Source organism: Sorghum bicolor, chromosome 7 (genome assembly GCF_000003195.3).
Source record: "Sorghum bicolor cultivar BTx623 chromosome 7, Sorghum_bicolor_NCBIv3, whole genome shotgun sequence".
In the NCBI taxonomy this organism is placed as follows: Eukaryota; Viridiplantae; Streptophyta; class Magnoliopsida; order Poales; family Poaceae; genus Sorghum; species Sorghum bicolor.
In genome coordinates, this window is record NC_012876.2 from 63,209,487 (window position 1) to 63,234,069 (window position 24,583).

Here is a 24,583-nt window from a genome sequence, read left to right on the forward strand (position 1 = left end):
TTATTTAATGCTCCATGCATACGACCAAAGATTCGATGTGACGGGGAATCTTGAAAATTTTTGCGAACTAAACAAGGCCTAGGTCTTGTTTAGTTCCGAAAAGTGAAAACTTTTCGGTACTGTAGCACTTTCGTTTGTTTGTGACAAATATTATCTAATCATGGACTAACTAGGATCAAAAGATTCGTCTCGTGATTTACAGCTAAACTGTGTAATTAGTTTTTGTTTTTATCTATATTTAATGTTTCATGCATGTGCCACAAGATTCGATGTGACGGGGAATCTTGAAAACTTTTTGGTTTTTAGGGTAAACTAAACAAGGCCCTAGCTATAGCAGTCAACAACGAGTTGGAGAGGAGCCAACTTATTACTGTCCCTCTGCCAACCATTTCCGGCGCATTAATCAATGCATGAATTGAGATGAATCGGGCATGCTCCCCTGCTTGTCCAACATAAATTGGGTTACATACTCCCCTCTTGCCAACGTAAATTGAGATTCGTTTCTTTTCAATAACAATTCAATGCGAGGTGGCTAGTTCATCATTAGTATTTATCATGACAAGAATTATAGGCCAGTCTTAATATAGATTTCATGAAAGTTTCATTATATTAAATAGAATGCTACATTAATAGAATTAGAGCTTTAATATGTATCGAGGAGGAAAGAAAGAAAGAAAATGTTTTATGAGGACAAAACTAGTGAGCGTTGTTTCCAGAATATTGGAAACCCCATAGAAACCCCACTGAGAACCTTTAGTTCGTTTCATCTCGTGCGCATGAGAAACATAGGTGGGATCTATAAAAAGGTTAAAATAAGCCTATGAAACTATACCGATAAAACTGTACACTAAAAGAGTCTCTTTTTATGTTAAGTTTCATGTTTTTTTAAAAAAATGATCAGACCTTCTATTAAGACCTGCCTAAAGAAATCATGGGCATAATGTGGCTAGAGACATCGATGGCACCGCGTGTTGGACCCTGGCTGCGCGTCTGGGCTTCTGCCTTTTGGGACATGCCCTCCTCGTTTTTTCCCTTCTCGTAAAAGATTTGTGTATATTTTAAGTGTGGGAAAATAACAAAATGCGACACTTGAGGTCCAATGGATGGAATCAATTCCTTGGAAACGTCACATTGTTTTACAATATTAAGCATGGTGTCAAGGTTCCAGTAGCAATTAGGGCAGTCCCAATGAAAGAAACCAAGTAGTTTCTATAGTTTAGGATACCGCATCAAAAAACTACTTCTTCTCAACCCATGATTTCCATAGCAGTGCTAATACAAAGAATGAATTAAATACAGGATTTAGAAGAGACGGATTAGCTGTGGCAGAGAGGCGTGTGTTCAGCAAATAAATGGAGGCGTGTGTTCACCAAACAAATGGAGCCGGCGCAGCTGATCCTCCGAATTCAATGCTAGAAACCATTAGTTTCTCCCCAATGGCAATTTTGCGGTGTCTAGCTGCTTCGTTTCTTGTGTAGATGCAGTTTCTTCCTAGAGAAATCGTTTCTCCCTTGCACCCTCTCTCTCTTCTTTAATTCGTATGCCACGTCAGCAAAAATCTGAGCTGTCCAAGTAATTAATATACATAGAAACTACTATAAATACACCATTGGGACTGCCCTTATGTGTCTAATAGAAGACCAAGAGAGTTTGCCCAAAATCAAACAAATGATGATGACTTCAAAAGAAGCATATATTGAGGTTTTGATAAAAACTAGTCAAGAGCTTGATAATTGATTTGGTAAGGTTAATATGGAATTGCTTACTTGTGTCGACTCTTAACCCTTCCAACTCACGTTTCAATAATTTCTAGGGTCTTTGGACAAGCAAGACACTAAAAAAACACAACGCCATAGGCCCCCAACCCAGGGGCGAAGCTAGAAATAGAAGATATGGGGGCAACTTCAATTAGGCGGGGGGCAAATCTTCATAAATGAGTTAACGAACACTAAAAATTAAAAGATAATAAAGGATTAGTAAGGGATTTAACAGGATGTTGGGGGTGCCAGGCCCCCTAGCCCCTCCCTCCATCCACCTTTGCCCCGACCGTCGCACTGCCTACTCTGTACCCTCCCTCTTAGGCCATCCTCAATGGGAGTTTCATGTCACAGTTTCCAACACATCAATATTTTGGAAACAGTGCATAGGAGTTTCATGGGGATGAAACTCTCTCTACTCCCATGAAACTCTTATCATCTCTCTCTTCATTAATATAGCGCCACATCAGCATATTTAATGTGCATGAAACTCTAATGAAACTCCATTGAGACTGGCCTTAAGACGGGCCTGCAACTCATTCGCATCCTTTGATGTACATCCAATTTGCTAAAGCTTGAATTGCAACTTGCTCGATAGCTATATTGATGTCATGAGCTAATTAAGACGATCGATTCAATAGCATAGAAGACCACGCCGACCTCGCAGCTAAGGCCTTGTTTAGTTCACCCCGAAATCCAAAATGTTTTCAAGATTCCCTGTCACATCGAATCTTGCGGCACATGCATGAAGCATTAAATATAGACGAAAATAAAAACTAATCACACAGTTTGACTGTAAATCACGAGACGAATCTTTTGACTCTAGTTAGTCTATGATTGAACAATATTTACCACAAACAAACGAACGTGCTACAGTTCCGAAAACTGAAAAGTTTTCGGAACTAAACAAGGCCTAAGCTAGTGGAAACAAATTGAACAGATGTGCAAGTTTGTGATTTGGTTTACTTGGTTTCTCGAATTAATTAGTATCATCACTTCTACCAGTAGTGACCACAAGTATAATATCGAGAGGGTATTTTCTGCATTGAATTTTGTCAAAACCAAGTTGGGAGACAAGATTCTCGACAGTCACCCTCATTCCTTTGGTAGATGTACTCTTTTATTTGTAACCCCTGTACCTTTTGTGCCTTCTAGCCTCCAAAGGCTTTGACAAATTAACTTGACATTTGTTGTTGTTTGCAAACTTCCATAACAAAATGCAAAAGATAAAAATAGGTCATCTCTAAGGGAATTGACATTTGGACTTGACAAAGGATAAAAATAGAAGGTCTCTAGGCGCGGGCGATCGGGTTTGGAAAGCCGTCTACAGCTTGGCATTTTTGCCAAGTTTGCCCCCCTCATTTGCCAAGTTGTCCAAATTACAAACTCCAAATGCAAAACCATTGAATACATTTTTTTAAGCTTTTTAGCAAAATACTCAAATACAAACCTCAAATGTAAGTTCAAGATGCTCTTAATCACCGACAGGGTGTAAACCACTACAGTTTTTTTTTAAAAAAAAAGATTTTCGACAGTCTTTGCCTTGATGGGTCGAAGGTGGGCCGCTGGCTCGGGATTTCTGCATTGAACTTACGAAGGCGAAGCCGCTAGCTCAGAATTTCTGGTTGTGTGCGTGTTGATACGGGTGCCGGAACCAGAAGCGATCTCACGTGTAACGCGCTATTATGCCGTGGTAGCGAAGTACTATATAGCGTACTACTAGCGACAAGCAAGGGAAGCGATGGAAGCAACAGAAAACGCGTACTCCCTCCGTAACAAAGTCATTTTCTACGAGATTTAAATCAAACATTAAAAATATAAATCAATAAAGAATTTTTAAGTTATTAAATTTAGAAATATAAAAACTATATAAATAAATTTATCTTAAAAAATAATTTTATAAATATATATATCATTTTTAATAAATATTTATATTATAAAAAAAAGTTAAAGTTAAGTTTTGAAAACCATAGAATAAACGACTTCGTTCCACTTACGGAGGGAGTACGCGCCGTCGATCCATCGCGTGCTAGGTATGTCTCGGCGTCGCAGCACGCCACGTATGTACGCTAGCGTCGACGGATCGTGTCCCGTGTCCCGTGGCGCCATGTACATCCATGACCATGAGGCATGAGCCGTACGTGCATGGCGTTTCGGGGCCTCTTGGGGAGCAGCCGGCCGGCCGTGTACGTGCATGGCGTTTCGGGCCACGTACGTGCTGTCACCGGCGCCGCAGGCAGAATTCACGACCCAGCTGAAGAAGGCAGTGGCCCGGCCCTCTTCGTTTAACAAGGGACTTGTTAAATTTTTTCAGATTTTAATACGGTAGCATTTTCGTTTTTATTTTATAACATTGTCTAATTATGAAGTAAAGATACTCACAATACAAGACTCTATCACAGAGTCCAAAACAATTAATTACATAATATTTATGATAATTTGCTGATGTGGCAGCATATTTATTGAAGAAAGATGTAGAAAAAATAAGACTTCAAGTCCATATTGTTCGAGGTAATAAATAACTTTAGACTCTATGATAGAGTCTGCATTGTGAGTGCCCTAACTAGGCTTAAAAAGATTCGTCTCACAATTTACAGACAAACTGTGTAATTAATTTTTGTTTTTATCTATATTTAATGTTCCATGCATGTGCCGCAAGATTCGATGTGACGAGAAATCTTGAAAAGTTTTTGGTTTTTGAGGTAAACTAAAAGAAGGCCCAAACCTACTTATAGTCGACAGTGAGTGAATTTATGGATCATTGTCCCTCTGATCTCCCAGCCATTTCATCCGATCCACACCATCCATAGTCATCCGGAGAGAGTACTTGACTAGTAGCTACTCCTGACTAGCTTGGCGGCACATTGATGAGATGCATGAGAGAACGGCTGCTTCTCCCCCTCCTGCTAGCTGGTGTCTCGAATTAAGCTGTTAAAAGATAGTATTCCTAGGTCACAGATAATTACGGACTCATATCATCAAGTACTCTCTCTCTCTCTCGGTCCCTCAGTAGATATGTTTGTAGCCCCAAAATTTATCTACGAATAAATCATTTCTAGCAGGCTGGACAGTCCACTGACCCATTTTTTTTTTTTTGGAAATAAATATTTCAGGGACAAAGGGAGTGTATTACTGGGAGTACGTCCAACACTACGTAAGGAAACATGTACCCATTAGGTATACATATGAATAATAATAACTATTATTATTATAATATATAGGTGAAATTAGTAGCATGAAGCAACAAAAGTTTTCCAGGTTCAGTTTTTGGAAGAAAAAAAATTCTCCAGGTTCAGTATAGCTGTGTATAAGCGACAGCATGAAAAGAAAAAGTTTCTTTGGTTTATTTATTGTACCCCTTCACGGTGGATTTATTATGAAGTGCTATTGAAAAACTGCAGAAGACAACAATAGTATATATGCTGGTGATCATATCATATCATATTCAAGAGCCGCGCGCTCCTTGTTTAGTTCGCAAAATTTTGGCTTTTTGCCTACTGTAGCACTTTCGTTTTTATTTGACAAACATTGTCCAATCACGGAGTAACTAGACTTAAAAGATTCATCTCACAAATTTCAGGTAAACTGTGTAATTAGTTTTTATTTTTATCTTTATTTAATGCTTCATGCATGCCACCAAAGATTCGATGTGACGGGAAATCTTGAAAATTTTTGCGAACTAAACAAGGCCTAACTTGTTGTCGGTTTGCAATCATGAAATTCAGCATTGGGCAGGTAGGTGGAATAGAAGACCACTACTGTACAATGTTCAGATTGGGGTGGGGTACTTTCAGATCCCATTACGAAAACCTGCGGATCGCGTGCGTCACGTTGTGTATATAGCAGGTTAATTGACACGTACGGGCATGCCGCCGCTCCCTTCGATCTGGTGTCGTCGCCACCGTCCTGCGGGCGCCATTGCATGGTCACAACAAAGGTTCACTCAAGGTGGAGGAGGAAGCATCTTCGCTGCCGGGGCGTGTTCACTGAAGATTGGCGTGCATGATGATTGTCTTGTTCCTCGCTGCATCGTCGACGACAGTACTGTGTAAGTTGCATCTAACCATCTTTTATTTTTACTCTTGTTAGATTATTACGTGCTAATGATCGCCGATCTTTCTGATGCTGCAGCGGGGTCGTCCACGTACTCGTCCTCACTTGCTCGAGGTCAGAACTTGCAAGGACAAAGAGTCGTATATAGTAATAATGCTACTACAACACTAGGAGATGAGAGCAAGTTGAAGGTGATATTTTGCGAAGAGAAATCCTGTGGTGCGAACGGCGAATTTGTTTGCTACTGTTGTTTACCGACAGACGTTTGCTACCACACGCAGGCTAAGTGCTGGCCTGCTGGGCGGCATGTCCTCATTGCGATCCTCATTGCCCGCTGCCGTAGTCGTCAGGCTCCCCTTGATTCCTTGAACCGACCATAACTAGTATTACATACAGTTACAGTAATAATTAAGGTTGCAAATGTACCCCTTGTTCTACCAATCTCTATGTCAACAATAAAATTGCCTTGTTCTTTAGGGGAAAAAACATGTTTGGCATCCGAACGTACGTGTGATATGCACGCCTCAAGTTTTTGCTGGTGCCTTCGTTTTGCATGAGCCGCTGATGCTGGTTAGCAGCGTTTGTTTTTGGCTTGGCGCCCGGCTTTCGGCTTGCATGTCTCTGCTTACAACTTGCCTGGCGCTCGTTAATTGAAACTTTTTGCCGTGGCACACGTTCATGGAGTCTGGCGCCGCATCCATGGAGTTCGCCATCGCTGCGTCCATGGAGTCCGCTGGCACCGCAGCCATCGAGTCCATCGGTGCTGCAGCCATGCACAGAGGCGAGGTTATATTGTCATTAGGGGGGGTGCAAATGCACCCTCAAAAATTATAAAAATAACGATTAAATCTAAAATTTCACCATATATACACCTTATGAAAGATGTCTATGTATCCACAAGCTAAGTGCAGTCTCCTCTAATTTGCTATAGCTTCACCACGCTAGCCATGGAACGTATGATATACTCTGGAAACTTAGAATCATGTATGCGAACGAAGGCCATCCGAGAAGGCACCATTGATAGATTATTTTGTACTTTGAAAAAACCATAAGTAAGATCCTTAATGGATCATTCCCTATCCAATAACCCTAAGCATAGGGATGGTCCTTCAAATAGATACCCGTGGTTCTTCTTAGTCTAGGTAAATAAATTAAATGAAAAAAATAAGAAAAAGAATTGCCTATTTGATTTTTGAGGGAACGGTGGGGAAAACCCTCCCTCCCCCTACCTTTCTTTTTTTCTTTTTCTTCAAGTACAAACGGAAAAAGAGTACAAGAGCACAAGGTGTGCTAAAGGAGTTACTAAAGCTCAAAAATGAAAGAACAAACACATTAGGAGATATTCTCTAGTCACATTTGTCTATTTAGTTTATTAGATTAGACTAGTAACTACTTCCGGAAGTATAACGCGCGCGCGCCCACACACACACACACACACACACACACACACACACACATATATATATATATATATATATATATATATATATATATATATATATATATATATATATATATATATAGGAAAAAGTCTATATAATCCCTCAAACTATCTAAGGTAGAATAATTTATCCCCTAAACTATAAAACTGGATATTCCACCTCCTGAACTTTCAAAACTGGTCAAATAACCCCCTAGATTGTTTTTAGAGAGTGATTTTGTCTTTGTCTTTTTTATTTATTTCCACTGAATCTTTAAAAAATAAAAAAAATCACAGAAAATCATAAAATAAAAATTCAATTTTGTTAGAATCTTGATGAGTAGATCTACACAATGAATATATAATATGGTATACTTTAGTAGAATTTTTTTTGGTAGCTTTAAATCTATGTTTTTCTATAATTAATAAGAATAATTCATATATGTAGTTCCTATGGTTCAATTGGGGTAAAATTTTTACGGTGGGCTTATTATTGTATGCTTGAACTATGGTAAAAGTTTCATACCCATCGGATCACGTATAACTTAGTTATAAATTTATTTAGCTTTGTTCTTTGTTAAATCTATGCTTTATCTATAACTAAGCTATATGTGATCCAATGAGTATGAAATTTTTTACCATAGTTCAAGCATACAATAATGTGCCCACCATAAAATTTTTACCACAATTGAACTATAGAAACTACATATATGAATTATTCGAATTAATTAAAAAAAACATAAATTTACAACTACATCAAAAACTTTATACTAAAATATATGATATTATATAAACTATGTAGAATATATATATATATATAAGTGCTATTCTACGTTATATTCCTTTTGGTTCACATGTAGAAATGGGAAGACGCGGCCTTGCCGGCGACCATGCATGGAGATAGAGAGGGGCTTTCCAATATGGTCGCTGGATGGATGCAGCAGCATCCGCGCACGGCACCACGCGTGAGAGTCCAAGCAGCCCGGCCGGCGCGCGCTTTCGGCCTGGAGCGAGCGAGCGAACGTGTGCGCGCGCGCCCGCCCGCGTGTGCCAATCGGCAGAGTAGCAGGATATATCCAAATACTACGACGGTGTTTCACACACCACACGCGCACACGGCCACACCCAGGAAGGATCCATCGCTGGCTGGCTCGAGCGAGCGGATATAAATAGATGGGCGACGCGCCCAACACCAACACGGTGCGGGCAGCTGCCAAAGAAAGCAAAGGAGAGGAGAGGAGAGGAGGAGCTCATTAGTTTTTTTTTTTTTGGGCGTCGGTCCGTCGGAGGGGATTGGTTGTTGATTGATCGTCATCCGCTTCGTCCCCGGTGGTAGCTCGCGCTCGATTCCTTGATCCTCTCTCGCCGGCCGGCGCGCCCGCCCACATGGTACGTTCGACGTTCCCCTCTGCCTGCCTGCCTGCCCTTTTTTGTTCTTCGAATCGATTCCAGGCCGTACTGGCATGCCGCAGTTTGCTCTCCCCACTACGGCGGCCACCGCCGGCTACGACGGCCACGGCCACGGCGGCGGTCAATCCGCCGCCGTTGGTCGAATAATAAATACATACATAAAGCTAATTAAGATTCCCGGACGCGTCACCTAGCGAGTCGTGTGTGGCCTTCATTCAGTTCCCTCTCGATCACTAGCTAGCTTTAATTTGCTTAGCTTTTAAGACTTTCGCTAATCGGTAAAGACAAGAGACAGAAAAGAAAGAGAGGGAAAGGAAAAGGTTCCGTTTACACAAGAAGCCGCCGCTAATGTGCGCGGCCGGCCGGCCATGAACGATGAACCCTTTCCGACGCCCCGGCGCGGCCCTCGACTTCTGCGGGCCAGGGACGTTCTCCATCTGGTGGTGCGCGCGAGGTCGATCCAGACCAGCACTCGCCGTCGATGTCGCCGTCGCATGCATGCATTCTGGGAAGGAAATATATTCAACGAATTGTTTTTCTTCCCTTTGTTATATATATACACACACTACTATATATAGTAATTTCCTTGATTGACAGGAAACAGGAATCACATTTCCGCTGCCATTTTTTATCTCCTCTCTAATGATTTCAGCAGATGCATGCACCGAAACTTTGCCGCCGGCCACATCCCCGTATAGTACCCCATATATTGCCATTTCTTTCCCGTGATTCCGATCCTATCTCAAATATGCCCGGACGGCGTTTCTGCAACGGACGGCGCGGCGCCCGGGCCGGCGGTCCCCTTGGCGTAGTAGCCGTTTCCACTCTCTCGCCTCGGGAGGTCCGAGCAACGGACAACAACGTGACCCATTCTGTATTTGGGCCCTTTTTGTTTGTTTAGGCCTTGTTTACTTCCCAGAAAATTTTGCAAATTTTCCGTCACATCGAATCTTTAGACGCATGCATGGAGTATTAAATATAGACGAAAATAAAAACTAATTGCACAGTTTGGTCGAAATTGACGAGACGAATCTTTTGAGCCTAGTTAGTCCATGATTGGACAATATTTATCAAATACAAACGAAAATGCTACAGTGTCCATTTCCTAAAAATTTTCGGAACTAAACACGGCCTTATTTATTTCTTACTCTGCCATTTGGAACCTTCGCACGCAGTCACGTACGCCCTGCCAAATCTCATCTGACGCCGCCCCGCGCGGCTCCGTTCAAAGAGCGCGTGCCGGCCTCCGCTGCATGCTGTCGTCGCGTCACGTTCGTAAATCGTTTGCACCCGGGCCTGACAAATGCTGCCTGACGTTACCGTCCAGATTATATATAATTGCACCTGACGAATTGAACGCTGTGTGTCTGACTTTGGTGTGATGCGATGCAGGTGGAGTCGGAAGGCGAGGCGGAGGCGGCGTGCGCGGCGGTGCTGACGCCGCCGCTGTCGCTGGAAGGCGGCCTCGCGGCGGAGCTCCGCCCTGCCAACATCGTCCAGCGTGTGCTCAGCCTCTTCCGCAACGTCCGCCCGGGCTCGGACCTCTCCCACTTCCAGGTACTGTACATACGTAAGCTCTGATGGATGGACCACCCGACGGCATTAGTCTAGGCGTCCTGACTGTGACGTTCGTGTCCATCCATTGGCATAAACTGTGTCGAAAATGACTTATTACCCCGTACCTACAACAAGCACAAGTTTTAGCAGTTTGCGCGTCTCTGACTTTGAATTTGCTTGTTTAATTTGGACGTGATCAAGTGATCATTTTCCCTTCTCTCATGATTCCATTTCCGTCCTGCAATCTCACTCACCCTACTTCGGTTGTGGACAAGGACTCCTCAACGCAAACGTTCGATTCGGATTTTCTTTTTTCTTTTATAAATAGAGTACTCTTTTAAATATATATACCATTAAAACAACAGCAACAGGGGTCTGAATGAACAATTTTTTTTTTTTTTTTGCAGCTGCCGGCGACGTTCAACCTGCCCAAGTCGCAGCTACAGCTATACGGAGAGGGGGTGTACTGCGTCGGCGACGACCTCCTTGGCCGGTGCGCGCGTGGCGCCGACAGCCTCGAACGCCTCGCCGCCGTGGTGGCATGGAGCATCTCCACGACGCGGCCGCCCATCTTCGGCTTCGCGCCCTACAACCCGGTGCTCGGCGAGACCCACCACGTCTCCACCTCCTCCGGCGGCTCCACCCTCAACGTCCTGCTGGAGCAGGTCTCGCACCGCCCTCCCGTGACGGCGCTGCACGCGGCGGACGCGCGCGGCGACGTCCGCCTCGTGTGGTGCCAGAGCCCGGCGCCGCGGTTCCACGGGGCCAGCGTGGAGGCCGCGGTGCGCGGCGCGCGGGAGCTCCGCCTGCCCCGCCACGGCGAGACGTACGTCGTGGGCTGCCCTAACCTGGTGATCCGCCTCCTCCCGTCCCCCGGCGTCGACTGGGCCGGCGACGTCCGCGTCGTCTGCGCCGAGTCCGGCCTCGAGGCCAAGCTCAGCTACTGCCGGACGCGACGCTCGTTCCTCGGGTTCGGCGGCGGCGACGCCCGCTGCGTCAGGGGCAGGATCTTCCGCTCGTCCGCGCCTGACGAGACGCTGTGCGAGGTCGATGGGTTCTGGGACCGGCAGGTCTCCATCAAGGACGTCGCTACTGGTGAGGTCTCCGTGCTCTACGACGCACAGCGAGCCATTGGTGACCTCGCCACGCCCGTCGTGCAAGACCAGAAGGTATAGGAGACGACACGCCATTGGTGACCTCGCTGATTATTGATGATGATGCATGGTATTGATCGATCGATCGTGTCACACCGCAGGGCGTGTCGGCGTCGGAGTCCGCGGTGGTCTGGGGCGAGGTGAGCGACGCGATCTTGAAGAAGGACTGGGAGACGGCCCGGCAGGCGAAGCGGCGGGTGGAGGACACGGCGAGGAGGCTCGCCAAGGAGAGGAACGAGAGGGGGGAGGTGTGGACGCCCAAACACTTCTCGCTGTCGCAGAACAAAGACGGCGACTGGGAGTGCTGGCCGCTGGAGGAGACGGTGCCGCCGGCGCCTATTGTTGTCCCCTCTTCCTCATCCTCCTCATGACACTACTAGTAGATCATTAGTACTTCTACAGCACTACATGTTGATTGACACTTCACTGATGATATACGACGAACGAACCTGAATGAATCTCATTGAATCTATGTATATATATTTCTTCTTCGTCGGCTTGAGAATCGTGTGGTGTGATAGATGCATGGTAGCCACGATTTCTTCAGGTACAGCTCTCTGATGACAGATCGGCGGCAAATGAACAGCGTTCAGTGAAGGAAACAAAGTGGGCTCTGAAAATTCTATGAATCCACCACACAAAAGTGAGAAAAGAATGCAGAAACAACTTTTTTTTTAATCATGGAACAAACAATGATCAGCTTGTTTTATTTTCCATGATTCTACATAAACGGATCCAGTCTGTACATGTTTCCGTTTCGACTGGGCATGATGTATGATTTTACCACTACTATGGGGACTACTGTCAGCAAATCCTATAAGGGAACTGCTACCGTCAGTGAATCCTACAAGAGCTTCATCTTCATGGCCAGGGAGGGCCGGTGATCAGAGGAGGAAGAAGAGTACTGCCGGCAGAGGCAGCAGAAGCCACAGCTGATCGTGTAGCGTGCTCGCTAGTGACATCGTCATCCACGGCTGCTGGTAGGTACCTCCGGCACCGTCGTTGTCAGTCGGAGGCGGCTGCAGATTGGTGGTTCCGTCGCCACCATTGCCAGTAGCAGGAGGAGCCTGGCCGGTGGTGCCGTCGCCACCGTTGTCTGTAGCAGGAGGCGCCTGGCCGGTGGTTCCGCCGCCACCATTGTCAGTGGAAGGGGGCGCCTGGTTGGCGCTTCCGACGCCACTGCCAACAGTAGGAGGAGGCGGCGGCGTGCTGTCAGCACCGCCAACGCTGCCGCCACTGGTGCTCTGCCCAGATCCCGGCGGCGAAACGAGGGGAGTGGCGTCAGAGTCGTGCAACCTGCGCAATCGAACAGACAAGAAGATGAATTCTGAACTTTGGGCAGTCATCACATCAGGCATGTGATCGCCGAGCAAACTTGACCAGATGGAAACACATTTCAGTGCGTGTAGATTCCGATCGGCGATCTGTGTGGCGAGATTACCCGGAGGGAGGGAGGCAGAAGGCGATGGTGTAGCCGGCGGCGGCGCTGTGGCAGGTGAAGGTGCTGGAGCGGTCGTCGTAGGCGTAGCTGTACGCGCGCGGGCACGCCGACTTGAAGACGGACGAGTAGGCCGTCGGGCGGCACGCCGTGGGCGTCGCGTACGCGCCGCTGCAGCAGTACTGGTCCTGCCCGAACGCCTCGCACGCGCTCCGGCACGCCACCGTGCCGCCGCCGCAGTCCACCTGCAGCTCCCTGGGGCACGCTGCCACACACACACACACAAAGCTTCACGTGTCAGAGCAGCAGCCAAGACTGGCAGGTAGTTAGCACACGCCACACGACATCCATAGGCGCGCGCGCGCACGTCACGCGGAAGGAAAACGTACAGCGGTTGAGGTCGGCCATGCAGCCGGTGGCGTTGCACCCGCCGCCGCCTGGCCGTGCCCGCGGGACGGCGACGACGGGCAGGTTGTACCCGTCGACGAGGCTGACGTCGTAGTAGTCCAGGTCGGCGGCGTCCGCGGTCCCCTTCCCCAGCGTGACCTCGAACAGCGTCGCGGGCGGCGTCGCGCCGGTGCCGGCACACTCCAGCCGCCCGCCGCAGTCGCCGGTCTGGCACGTGCCCTTGCCGTCCGCGTCGAACACGCAGCCCGTGCGCGCCCATACCCGGCCGGACCACGCCGTCGGCGCCGGGACCTGCACGCTCTGCCCCGGGTCCAGCCTGAACCCCGTCGTCGGCAGCTGCGGCGTGCCCGCGCCGGCGAGCGTCCCCGGCCATATGGGCTGGGAGCAGTAGTTGGATACGGTGAAGGTGGAGCTCGCCATTGTGGTGACGCACCAGTGGGCCAGTGCTAGCACGAAGATGAGCGAGCATGGTGAGCTCCAGCCGCCTCTTGATGCATCTTCCATGGTGTGCAGGTCTTGAAGCACTGTTGACTCTTTGCTACGAAATCACGTATGTTGTTGATGGCATTCAGGAGGACTGAGAAGAGATTTGTGACGTGGGTGCAGGCTTTAAAATGTTTTGGGTTGCAGAAGCCAAAGAAAAGGTTTCTTGGTGAGACCGCTTTAGCATTTCTCGAGCATGGGGTGGCCTCGGTGAGAAGAAATACCTTATTACAATGCAAGGGATAAAAGTGAAATTGGGCTACTACTAGCTAGCTAGGAGTCTACTGATAGTACTTGTTAGTAGAATGTATATACCTTCTTGTCAATCTTGAACAATCCTCAATGTGCACAACTAACTATGACCTGAAGAGTGAAGAGCTCTGGTTCATGATATGCAAGTCACTACCATGATATGACCATTCCAATCCAAAGACTAATATAGTAAACAAAAAACCAGATACTCAATCAGAATTAGTTTAAATTTACACGAGAACATTTTCGATTTATAGACTACTGAAAGAAACAACCCATTTAGGCCACAACATATGACTCACTGAACATTGCTTCCAGGTGGGTAAACTTGTATCGCGGCAGTAAGACCAAGACAAGAAAAGCATCAATCCCTCACATGCAATGGAAATGATTCTACTGCAAATAACTGAATCATGTCACTGGTGTAAACAAACAAAGCAAGTATCCACACAAATGCCAGCTGCTACCATTGTTGATACCCAAAAAAGTTATCTTGCCTAACAGATTAGATAAATACATTGCTTCTGATTGGGTATGATAAAAAAGTATAACCATCCATGAACAACTATCTTTTTGTTTCAAAAAAACTAATCATGATGCAGATACCCACCTCGTATCTAACTCATAACAAAAGTAAGGGTCTCAAAATTGTCACATCCTCACAGAGTCACACTAAACATAATCCTTGCTCAGCTGTCACTCCACCTCGGAAGAGGCCAGAACAAGGTCAACACCATACAACTTTCAAAGTCTCAGATACTTCTAAAGCTTATGAATGAATAATCAACAAAAATAAACTTCTGAATTTTTGGGTCCACACTCCACAGAGATATAGTGAAGAATATTAAACCAGTAAAATTAGGAGCATATTGAGAAGCAAACTTTGGATCATAAAGTAATCATAATATGTCAGCTGCTATTAAAGTTCTCACATTGCGGAAATATAACAAGCTCCCAGTCCAATCTCAAGGGCATAAATGTTATGGTGATGGATATTTGGGAGATAAATAGGCCTTATGCTTTGCCAAGAGCTTGAGAGATTGAGGGGTATTTTGGGATAACTAGGCTTTATGCTTTGCCCAGAGCTTGAGAGATTGAGGGAGACTAGAATTGTTTTTTCATAATTCATTGTTTGCCTCCAAATGACAGACCTACCTCTCTTTATATAAAAAGGGGACTAAACCCAACCCTAACTTAGTAGCTAAGCTAATGATCCTTGGGCCTATTGGCCCGCTATTGACGCTTGGGCCTATTGGGCCGGTGGCAGCCTGCTGGCTGCCCATGACATCTCCCCCATCTTCGGAGACCCAGCTCGTCCTCGAGCTGGATAGTGTCCGCGGACCTATTCGACGCGATCTAGGGTTAAGCCTTTTACATCTCGGCTTACTATTTTTATTTGCGACTAAAATATGAAGATAACTATGTCCTCCTGCATCCCATGAAAAAAGCACTTCCGCCGGTCTCATTGGAGCGGAAGGGTGGAGCCTTTTACATCTCGGCTTACAATAAATGGTAAAAGAAGCCCCTATCTTCCATATTAATTATGCTAAATGATAAAAAATATCATGCCTCATTCATGCCGCCTCTTCGATAGGGGCTCCATTTTCACTGTGAGGAGTACTAGGATCATCAACAATTGTGAGGCCTTCAATGTCCAAAGGGCGTCCCGTCAATGGATCAATAGGATGTCTATCGCGAGGCCCACCCTTGGGCGCCATAACTAGCACCGGAGGTGGAGGTAGAATTCCTGCACGAAAGAGTATGCACTCCACAGGATCTGATGGTTGTGCACCAATTGACAGCCAATATCTGCAGCAAAAGATGACAGTTATGAGAGAGTAAACCTAGTAGCAGTGCCAATATCTTGTAGCTTCATTTAAATTTTTTAAGACACTGCTTATTCTATATCATGGTCATGCATCTGGATTCTGCACATATGCATGTGGAGCGCATACTCTTTACAGTAAAAAAGTAGGCTTGTTTCGATACACTCTAACTAGTAATAGATACCACAATAATATAAATCCACCACAAAACTTGCTACCTACAGAGAGATACCATGGAGAGGGTTATTTGTGGCGATTTATATCATTTGTGTTGAATAATGGGAACAGATACTAAAGTTCTATAACATGTCTATTGTATCTCTTGAAATGGATTATACGAATACAGTTTTCTATGTCATGCCTGTTATGCTTATGCGTAGTAGAACAGTGAACCCCTTTTGAACACATTAATTTCACAGGAATCATGTAGTTGAAGACGGACATCATCAGCAGAGGGCACATAGCTTCTCGATTTTCAGGCCTTTAATCTTAAACCAGCATCACCTCCATCAATTTGCTCACGTTGTCGACATCACTGTTAGTATTCCTGGCTTCTATGCTGATTGCTCCAACTTGGTGATAGCTGCCTGGCTGCCACAAGAGCATCCATAGAGAGAGTGCGACAGAGCACACTCCAATTCTTTATAACATATATATGGTCTTCCCCAAACAGCATCCATAGAGTGCGACAGAGCACACTCCAACCCCAAGTCAACTGCATACATCTCCACCTTTTGTCCTGAAAACATTCATTCCTTCGTTTTGACAGCCCCCATAAGGCTGCCAAATTAATCATACTCACAACTGCCTATTATTGCAAAGCCACAATTCCGCTACATATTCAGAGTTCTAAAACACTCTAGATCCGAAAACTTTCAAAACCCCCACATCTGTTGTCACTCAACACAGCCAAAGAAAATGTGGGCTATAGATGCCTATTATTGCAAAGCCACAATTCCGCTACATATTCAGAGTTCTAAATCACTCTAGATCCAAGAACTTTCAAAACTCCCACATCTGCTGTGTTGTCACTACAACACAGCAGTTAAAGGAAGGATTTTTAATTACCATGGCAAATGCAGATTGCTTGTAACAATATTTTCAGTAAAAGATGCCAAAATGCTTTTATATATATTAAATTTCTTTACATTTCTATGGACAGTAGCTTTTATTTCCTGAACACACAAAATTGTTACCTTCTAAAGGTCTCTTCCCTCATCGTTCTAATGTCATCTCTTCATCTTTATAAAGGAAAATCATTACACATGCAGGCTATATGGTGGTGCTAGAACTGCTAGTAGCAATAAATGTGCTCTCTGCTAATGAACAAACAAAACCACAGTTACATGACTGGTGTTTCTTTCAGAAGTGCCCCCTGCAAGAACATCTGCCTCCTTCAAAATGATGGAACCTGCTTGAATCTCTCAGAATGATCTCTCTGTTGCACATCTTGGATATGAACTTGGCAGCCTCATGGCAGTGACTGCAGACTTTTGAGTTCTTTGTCACACGGATTGGCCGCCCTTCCGGTAAATGCAGCACACCGAATGTGACAGCGAGCTTTGAGCTGTGTCCACATAGTGCCTCATCATGAACTGCATCATTGGCACCCATCAGAGAATACTTTTTCTTAGGATCATGACCTTCTTCCCGCATCCTTCTGGCAACATGATCCAGAAACTCTGCAATCCTGTTCCATTCTGGGTGATTCCGATTATCAGCGATAAAGACATGAACCTTGCCCCTGACCTCAATCCAACTGCAGCCAGTGTTCTCACGGAGCCCTCGACCACCAATCTTGTTCTTGAGCTTCTTGACAGCCTCCCATCTCTCAGCCTCAGCATAGATGTTGGCAAGAAGAACATAGTACCCTGTGTTCTCAGGTTCCAGCTTGAAAACCCTGTCTGCTACCTTCTCCGCAAGCTTGACATCCCTGTGAATTCTACATCCGTGCAGCAATGATACCCAAATGCTTGAATCAGGTTCAATCGGCATTGACTCGATGAACTCAAAGGCCTCCTTCAGATTTCCGGTATGGCTAAGCAGGTCAACAATACAGGTGTAGTGCTTCAGTTTGGGCTCTATTTTGTATTCCTTTCGCATAGCATTGAAGAATTTCCACCCCTCAGCTGTAAGACCAGAATGGCAGCAAGCATACAATATGGCACTGAAAGAGGCCGTGTCTGGTTCAACACCACTGCCTCTCATCTGCTCAAAGAGGGCAACAGCATCTTTTCCACAACCATGCATGCCATATCCAGCAATCATGATGGTCCATGATATGAGGTTCTTCTTAGTCAACCGGTCAAACAAAACTCGAGCTACCAGTAACGCACCACATTTAACATACATGTCCACAAGCGCATTGGATGTATAACTATCTTCCAGGAATCCTCTTCGAAGTGCATAAGCATGTATCTCCCTGCCTCGCTCCAAAGATGAAATGCTTGCAACAGCAGGAAGGATGCAGGTCATGGTCACTGTATTGGGTTTGAATTGGAGCAACATGTCACTGAACAAACTGAAGGATTCATTGGCAAAATTATTTCTGGAGTAACCTCCTATTAGTGTATTCCATGAGATTATATCCTTATTTGTCACATGGTCAAAAACCAACCGTGCTTCTTCCATATTCCTGCAATTCACATACATTTCCATAAGTGCATTTGCAACAGGAAGAAGCTTCTCCATTCCATTTCTGATGGCGTACCCATGGACAGATTTGCCTTGTTTCAAAGATTCATCACCAGCAAAACCATGAAGGACACTCGTGACTGCAAATACATCAGGTTTGATACCATCTAATACCATCTCTTGCAGTAACCCAGCCACTTTGTCAAACAGCCCAGCCCTGGTATAACTTGTGATCATTGCTGTCCAAGACACCACGTTTTTTTGAGCCATGTTTCTGAATATCTGATTGGTGCTATGCCAATCTGAGCAATTTGAGTACATATCAAGAAGAGCATTTGCAAGAGATGTCTCCCCAATCAATCCAGTTTTGACCGAGTAACCATGAACCACCCTTCCTACAAACCAATAGTGTGACCGCGCACAAGCTGGCAAAACACTTAGCAACGTAGTTGAGTCCAGCTCGTGTCCTTGCATCCACATTCTTACGAACAACTCAATAGCTTCACTGTTTAATCCATTGGAAGTGCACCCACTAATCACAGAATTCCAAGAAATGGTATCTTGATGAGGCATTCTATCGAACACCAAGACTGCATTGTCAATCATGTTGGATTTTGCATAGAATGATATCAGTGCATTGCAAACTGCACACTGTGTCCCGAAACCCAATTTTACTAGATATCCATGAGCTACCAAGCCATCCCTGGCACATGACAAACAAGTGATACACTTCAGAAGGCAAGAAAGGGCATGTTCATCTGGGGTAATTCCAAGTTCATGCATTTGCTCAAAAAGCAAGAGACTTTCTTCAAATTCAGCAGCCTTTGCATACCCACCCATTATCAGATTCCATACATGCACATTACCTTTTGAGGGCATTGCATCAAACACCCTTCTTGCAGAGCCCATGTCACCACATTTCACATACATGAATACCAATTTGGATCCAAGAGCCTCATCTATCCCACTTTGTACAGATTCAAGGTCCCAAAGCAATCCAGATTTCATGGAATAACCATGCACCACTTTTCCAACAAGCTCAAAACCTAATTCTGCACAAGCAGGCAAAACACTGAGCACTGTCACTGAACTAATCTCCGTACCTTCAGACCACATCTTGCTGAAAAGATCAACAGCCCTATCATGCCATCCGTTTGAAAAATATCCACTGATCGTAGAATTCCAAGAGATGGCATCCCGGGCATGCATACTGTCAAATACCTGCATGGCATCCTCCATACAACCACACCTTGAGTACAACGCAATCAGAGCATTAGCAACCGCACATGCTTCCCCAAGACCCAACTTCTCAAGTAATCCATGAATCACCTCGCCTTCTGTAATGCTGCCCAAACTGGCAATGCACTTGAGGACACAGGAAACAGCATGCGCGTCCGGACTAACCCCGCAGCACTGCATCTGCCTGAACAGCGAAACGCCTTCCTGGAAATCACCAGCCTTCGCGTACGCGCTCATCAGCGAAGTCCAGACACGGACATCAGCGACTCGAGGAGGCATTTCATCAAACACCATCCTTGCCCCGCCCAAGTCGCCGCATTTCAGGTACGCTAGCACTAACCTCTTCCCAAGGACGCTCCCGATTATTCCACCAGTTCCAGCACGAACCAAGGCATGAGCTCTCCTCGCAGCCTCCAACGACCGCTCCTCCCCGCAGAGCTGAACGACCGCGCAGTAGCTCCGCACACCGACGCCGCCGTCAGAGCCCAGCAACCTCAGAGCGGCCGCGAGGTCACCCGCCTGACAGAGGCGCTGGATTCGCAGGTTCACGTCGGAGCTCAGGACCCGACTGGGCGGGTTTCTTGGGCTTGGAGCAGCGGCGGCCGCCTCTATAACTTGGCCGGCCGGTGGCGCCAGCACGCCACAACGGAAGTTTGTTCGTGGACTGGTGGCAGTCTTGGGAGGCGGCCATGGTGGTGGGGCACGGTGGTGAGTGGAAACGGAGGAGAGCGGAGGCGTCGCCATGGAGGACGGAGGCTGGGAGGAGCAGAGTTCGAATTCGGCCGCCAAATGCAGTGGGTATTTTCTGTGTCGCAGTTTAGTTGGCTTTGCTTGATTGGAGGCGGAGGCGGGACGACCGGCGCGCTGACAGGCGGCGCGTAGCGCGCGCGACGGCGGCAGGGGGCGGGCGCCGGGCGGGCGGGCAAGAGGCCGAGAGCGCGGCGCAGGAATGGGACAGAGGAGGGAAAAGGCCAAAGGTGAAAGAAGAGATAACAGGAGGGGATAAGATTTGATGACCCTGCAAGTGGGACCTACGCGGTGTATGTGTGGAGGAGTGCCGCGGGCCCGCGGCGATGACAGGACAGCCGAGGCTACCAGCGGCGATCAGCCGATCACGATTTGGCTATGTCAGCTCAACTTGATGAGCGACTTTATAGATGAAGCTAAGTTATTTTAGAAAAAGTGTTTGGTAAAATAGTTTCACCAACTACTTCATGCATAGTTGAGAGAGAGAAATGAGGGAGAAGCTACAATAAACTACTCTTTTTCAGCTTCATCCAACTTATGTTTTTGTGAGAGGAGGGGAAAAACAGCTTCACCCATGAAGCTGTTTTGGAAATAAGTATTTGGTAAAAAAAAACAGCTCACAACAGCTTCACTGTTGTGAGCTGTACCAAACAGGCCCTTAATAAGTGACTGTTTAGTTCAAATAACGACTAGAGGAATTAGAGCATCTCCAAGAGCTTGGCTAAAATGAGCTAATGTTTAGCCATTTTGTAAAATAGATAACTTCTTAAAAAAGAAGAGGTTTACAACAGCCTTGCTATCAGATAGCTATAGCAAACTTTCTATTTTACAAAACCAAATAGCACATCTGTTGGAGTCTATTTTTTTACTATAAAAGTTCTAAAAGGCCTCCATAATAAGAATAACAAAACTGTTGGAGTTGCTCTTAGCTTGTTATTGATGTAACATGAGCCACGACGCAGATACTACTCACCTCTATGAATAGAGGTACGCAATGTGATTATGAGATTTACTAAATCACTACAGATGTCTCGCTGTCGACGGTACACAACGTGATTATATATAGGATTTACTAAATCAGGCGCTTCGCTGTTGACGGGGACGCCGCCCACCATTAAAAGCATAATGCCATTAAATAATAAAATAAATTTAGAAAAATTGAGTATTAATGTGATAATGTCAAGTCGTCCGAGTAGATAGGTTAAGAACCCAACCAGCTGACAACCTGTCCACGGGTTAGTTGCTCGTTCATCCAATATAATCCAGTAATGTGTCGTTTCATTCCGATGCTGAACTATTGCATATTGTTTTTTTTTCAGATCAAAAGAGAGGACACATACTAGATGCACATCGCACTTTCTGTACGTGTATGCGGCTATGTGTTAGCATTGACAATAATCACCATGTATGCTAATGCTAGGTAGCCGGCCAGTCCCAATTTTTTACAATTTGGTCTTTTTTTTAAAAAAGTTCATAATTGGACCCCTAGAAAACTTAAATACAGAAATAGACCCAGGAGGTCGGCGCCATACATCATGGCGCCGAGGTATCACGTCTCGACGCCATGGATCACGGCGCCGAGGTCCTGGATGCGGCAAACATAGATTCTGACGTGGCATTGGGAAAAAAAAAAGCTCGGCGCCACAGATCTCGGCGCCGAGCTCGGCGCCACGGATCTCGGCGCCGAGGTAGGGTAAAAGCTGGCCCGGCTGGCTCCTCCCCTGCTCACGCAGCGCCCGCGCCCCCGGCCACCGCGCGCCCCGCCGCTCCGTCCACCGCGCACCGCGCGCCGCTGCCGCGGCCGCCACCGCGCGCGACGCCGCTGCCCCGGCACCGCGCGGCCCGCCGCTGCCCCCGCCCCGCGCGCCGAGGCCGCTCGCCCCGCCACCCCGCACCGCGCGCCGCCCCGCCACGCCGCTTGCCCGGCCCCGCGCGGCCCGCCGCTGCCCCCGCCCCGCGCGCCCCGGGCGGCGAGGCCGCTGCCACCAGCCGCCACCGCCGGTGCCCCGGCCCTCCCGGCGGCTTAAGGTATTTTTTTTTCTAATACGATAATTGTTTAGATAATGTAGTTAGTTTTCTAAGTTGTATAATTTTTGAAATAATTCATGTAGCAATTTTCTATATTGGTATTATTTATATGAAAATTGTTATGTATTTTAGAGTTGTTTATTTAATTTAGAGTACTTTATTTAATATTTCTAGCATTTAGTTATGTAATTTAGTTAGATAAATCTAGTTTGTAATTTTAGTTATATAGTTAGGTACATACGTATTTTCTTAGATAGATATTTATGTGTTTTATTTGTATTAGTTATATGTCTAGTAACATGGTTGTTTTGTATATCAATTAGATGGACAATTTAGTAACCTTATATCATGGAGGAAGTGTGGAGAAAGATCAGTTTGGCAATGTTGATTTTGTTGGAATGGAAACGGTCCCTTTGATGTTTGATGAGCGGCCCTTGTTTTCTGAATTGATGGGTAGTGCTCGTGATGAGCTTAAATGTAATTCGAATGAAGAAGAAATCTTAGTTGAGGGGGTCATTCACCATGGCGGGTCAGGGACAATTTTTAGGCGGTTGGTCCCAATTGTATCCGAGGTTCAATGGGACAAATATGTCAAAACTGTCATGAAGAGTGAGTTTAAATGTTTGGATTTGGTTGTGCGCAACTTGTCCAAGGAGCCAGGCCCTCTAGTGGATTCTCCTCTTAATTGGCAACCACCCATTGGCCCTCTAGTGGACAATCCGGCACCCTCAGCTTCTCTGATACCCATTCAGAACGTGGGTGTGGAAGATGTGGTTGTCGTTCCTGATGCTCAATCCGGTCCCAATGAGGTTGGCTGCGTACATACCCCTATGACCCAGACAATTCCATGTAAGTGGCGTAGTTGCATTATTCATTTTGTTAGCATTCCTTCGTTCGATTTAGTTGTCTCAATTGTATCCATATTTGTGGTTTTGTTGTAGGTGACAATCCAAGTAATGATTGTTGTCATCCTGTGCCTCCAACATTTAATGTTGACGCAGCTTTTATAGCATCTAATAGTTAGGATGTTAATATTGAGGATGATGAGGAGCCCTATGGCACAGCTAGAGCTGTTGATTCCGATGATGACCGGCCAGTTGCACCTTTAAGTGAACAAGAAATGGAGCTTATCAGACGTTTTTGTCCTGATCGTGATCCACTAGTTCACGAGTTTAGTGACCTCAGTCATTCTCAAAATGCTTATGCAGAGGGAAGAGATGACGAGCTGCTGGAGACTCCTGAGCCTGGTGAGAGTGTGCAAATTCAGAAGGGCATGATCTTTAATGATTTGCCCAGCTTAAGAAGGTGGTTGCAACAATATTCTGTAATACGTAAAAGACCCTTCAAGGTGATGCACTCCCATGTTGAGCGCCGCTACACGGTTGTGTGTGAGATGTCAGATTGCAACTGGAGGGTCTGTGCTCGTAAACAAAAGGCCACCGGGAAGTTTAAGATCACAAAAATTGTAGGTCCACACACTTGTGCCCAGACTGACCTTCAACAGAAGCATCGACAGTTGACCTCTACACTTATTGCTAGTACGTTATGCACAACTTTAAAGGGTCAGCCCAACTTGAAGGCCAGAACAATTATGGACATGGCTCAGAAGATATTTAAATATGACATAAAGTATGGCAAAGCATGGAGGGCAAAGCAAAGGGCCTGGAAGATGATATATGGGGACTGGGAGGAGGGGTACGAGCAGCTGCCAGCAATGTTCAATGCAATGAAAGCAGCTAATCCAGGCATGCATTACGAGTACATTCCGAAGCCTAATGAATGGAGGAATGGGAGGCAGATATTCTTTCGTGCATTCTGGTGTTTTCCACAGTGTGTCCAGGACTTTAGGCACTGCCGTCCAGTGTTATCAATTGATGGTACTTTTCTGCTTGGCAAGTACATGGGCACTCTTTTGGTAGCCATTTCCTGTGACGCTGACAACGCATTGGTTCCTTTGGCTTTTGCTTTGGTGGAGAGAGAGAACAAAGACAGCTGGGGTTGGTTCATGCGCCTTGTTCGGATACATGTCATTGGCCCACATAGGGAGGTTGGTGTCATATCTGATAGGCACCAGGACATACTCAGTGCCGTACAGGAGCAGATTCCTGGTTATGCACCTTTGCACCATCGTTGGTGTACTAGACACCTTGCAGAGAATTTACTTCGGAAAGATGGTA

The 24,583-nt window shown here is 46.1% G+C and overlaps 3 protein-coding genes across 4 annotated transcripts; 1 reads left to right on the forward strand and 2 right to left on the reverse strand.

Annotated features, from left to right (window-relative positions):
- LOC8062427 (oxysterol-binding protein-related protein 4C) lies at positions 8,409–11,850 on the forward strand. Of its 2 annotated transcripts, XM_021464847.1 has the most exons (4): positions 8,409–8,619; positions 10,033–10,197; positions 10,605–11,366; positions 11,453–11,850. In XM_021464847.1, the coding sequence occupies exons 1-4, from the start codon at positions 8,617–8,619 to the stop codon at positions 11,720–11,722; spliced, it is 1,200 nt and encodes a 399-aa protein (XP_021320522.1). In that variant the 5' UTR covers positions 8,409–8,616; the 3' UTR covers positions 11,723–11,850. The 2 variants fall into 2 exon arrangements, with proteins under 2 accessions (XP_021320522.1, XP_021320520.1); XM_021464845.1 differs by lacking the exon at positions 8,409–8,619 and having other exon boundaries at positions 10,027–10,197.
- On the reverse strand, positions 12,007–14,081 carry LOC8063995 (thaumatin-like protein 1b). Its single transcript, XM_021464851.1, has 2 exons — positions 13,179–14,081; positions 12,007–13,054 (listed from the first exon to the last, which is right to left on the reverse strand). Exons 1-2 carry the CDS (start codon positions 13,699–13,701, stop codon positions 12,789–12,791), a joined length of 789 nt encoding a protein of 262 aa, XP_021320526.1. The 5' UTR covers positions 13,702–14,081; the 3' UTR covers positions 12,007–12,788.
- On the reverse strand, positions 16,857–20,563 carry LOC8062429 (pentatricopeptide repeat-containing protein DOT4, chloroplastic). Its single transcript, XM_002445806.2, has one exon. The coding sequence runs from the start codon at positions 20,373–20,375 to the stop codon at positions 17,121–17,123; it is 3,255 nt and encodes a 1,084-aa protein (XP_002445851.1). The 5' UTR covers positions 20,376–20,563; the 3' UTR covers positions 16,857–17,120.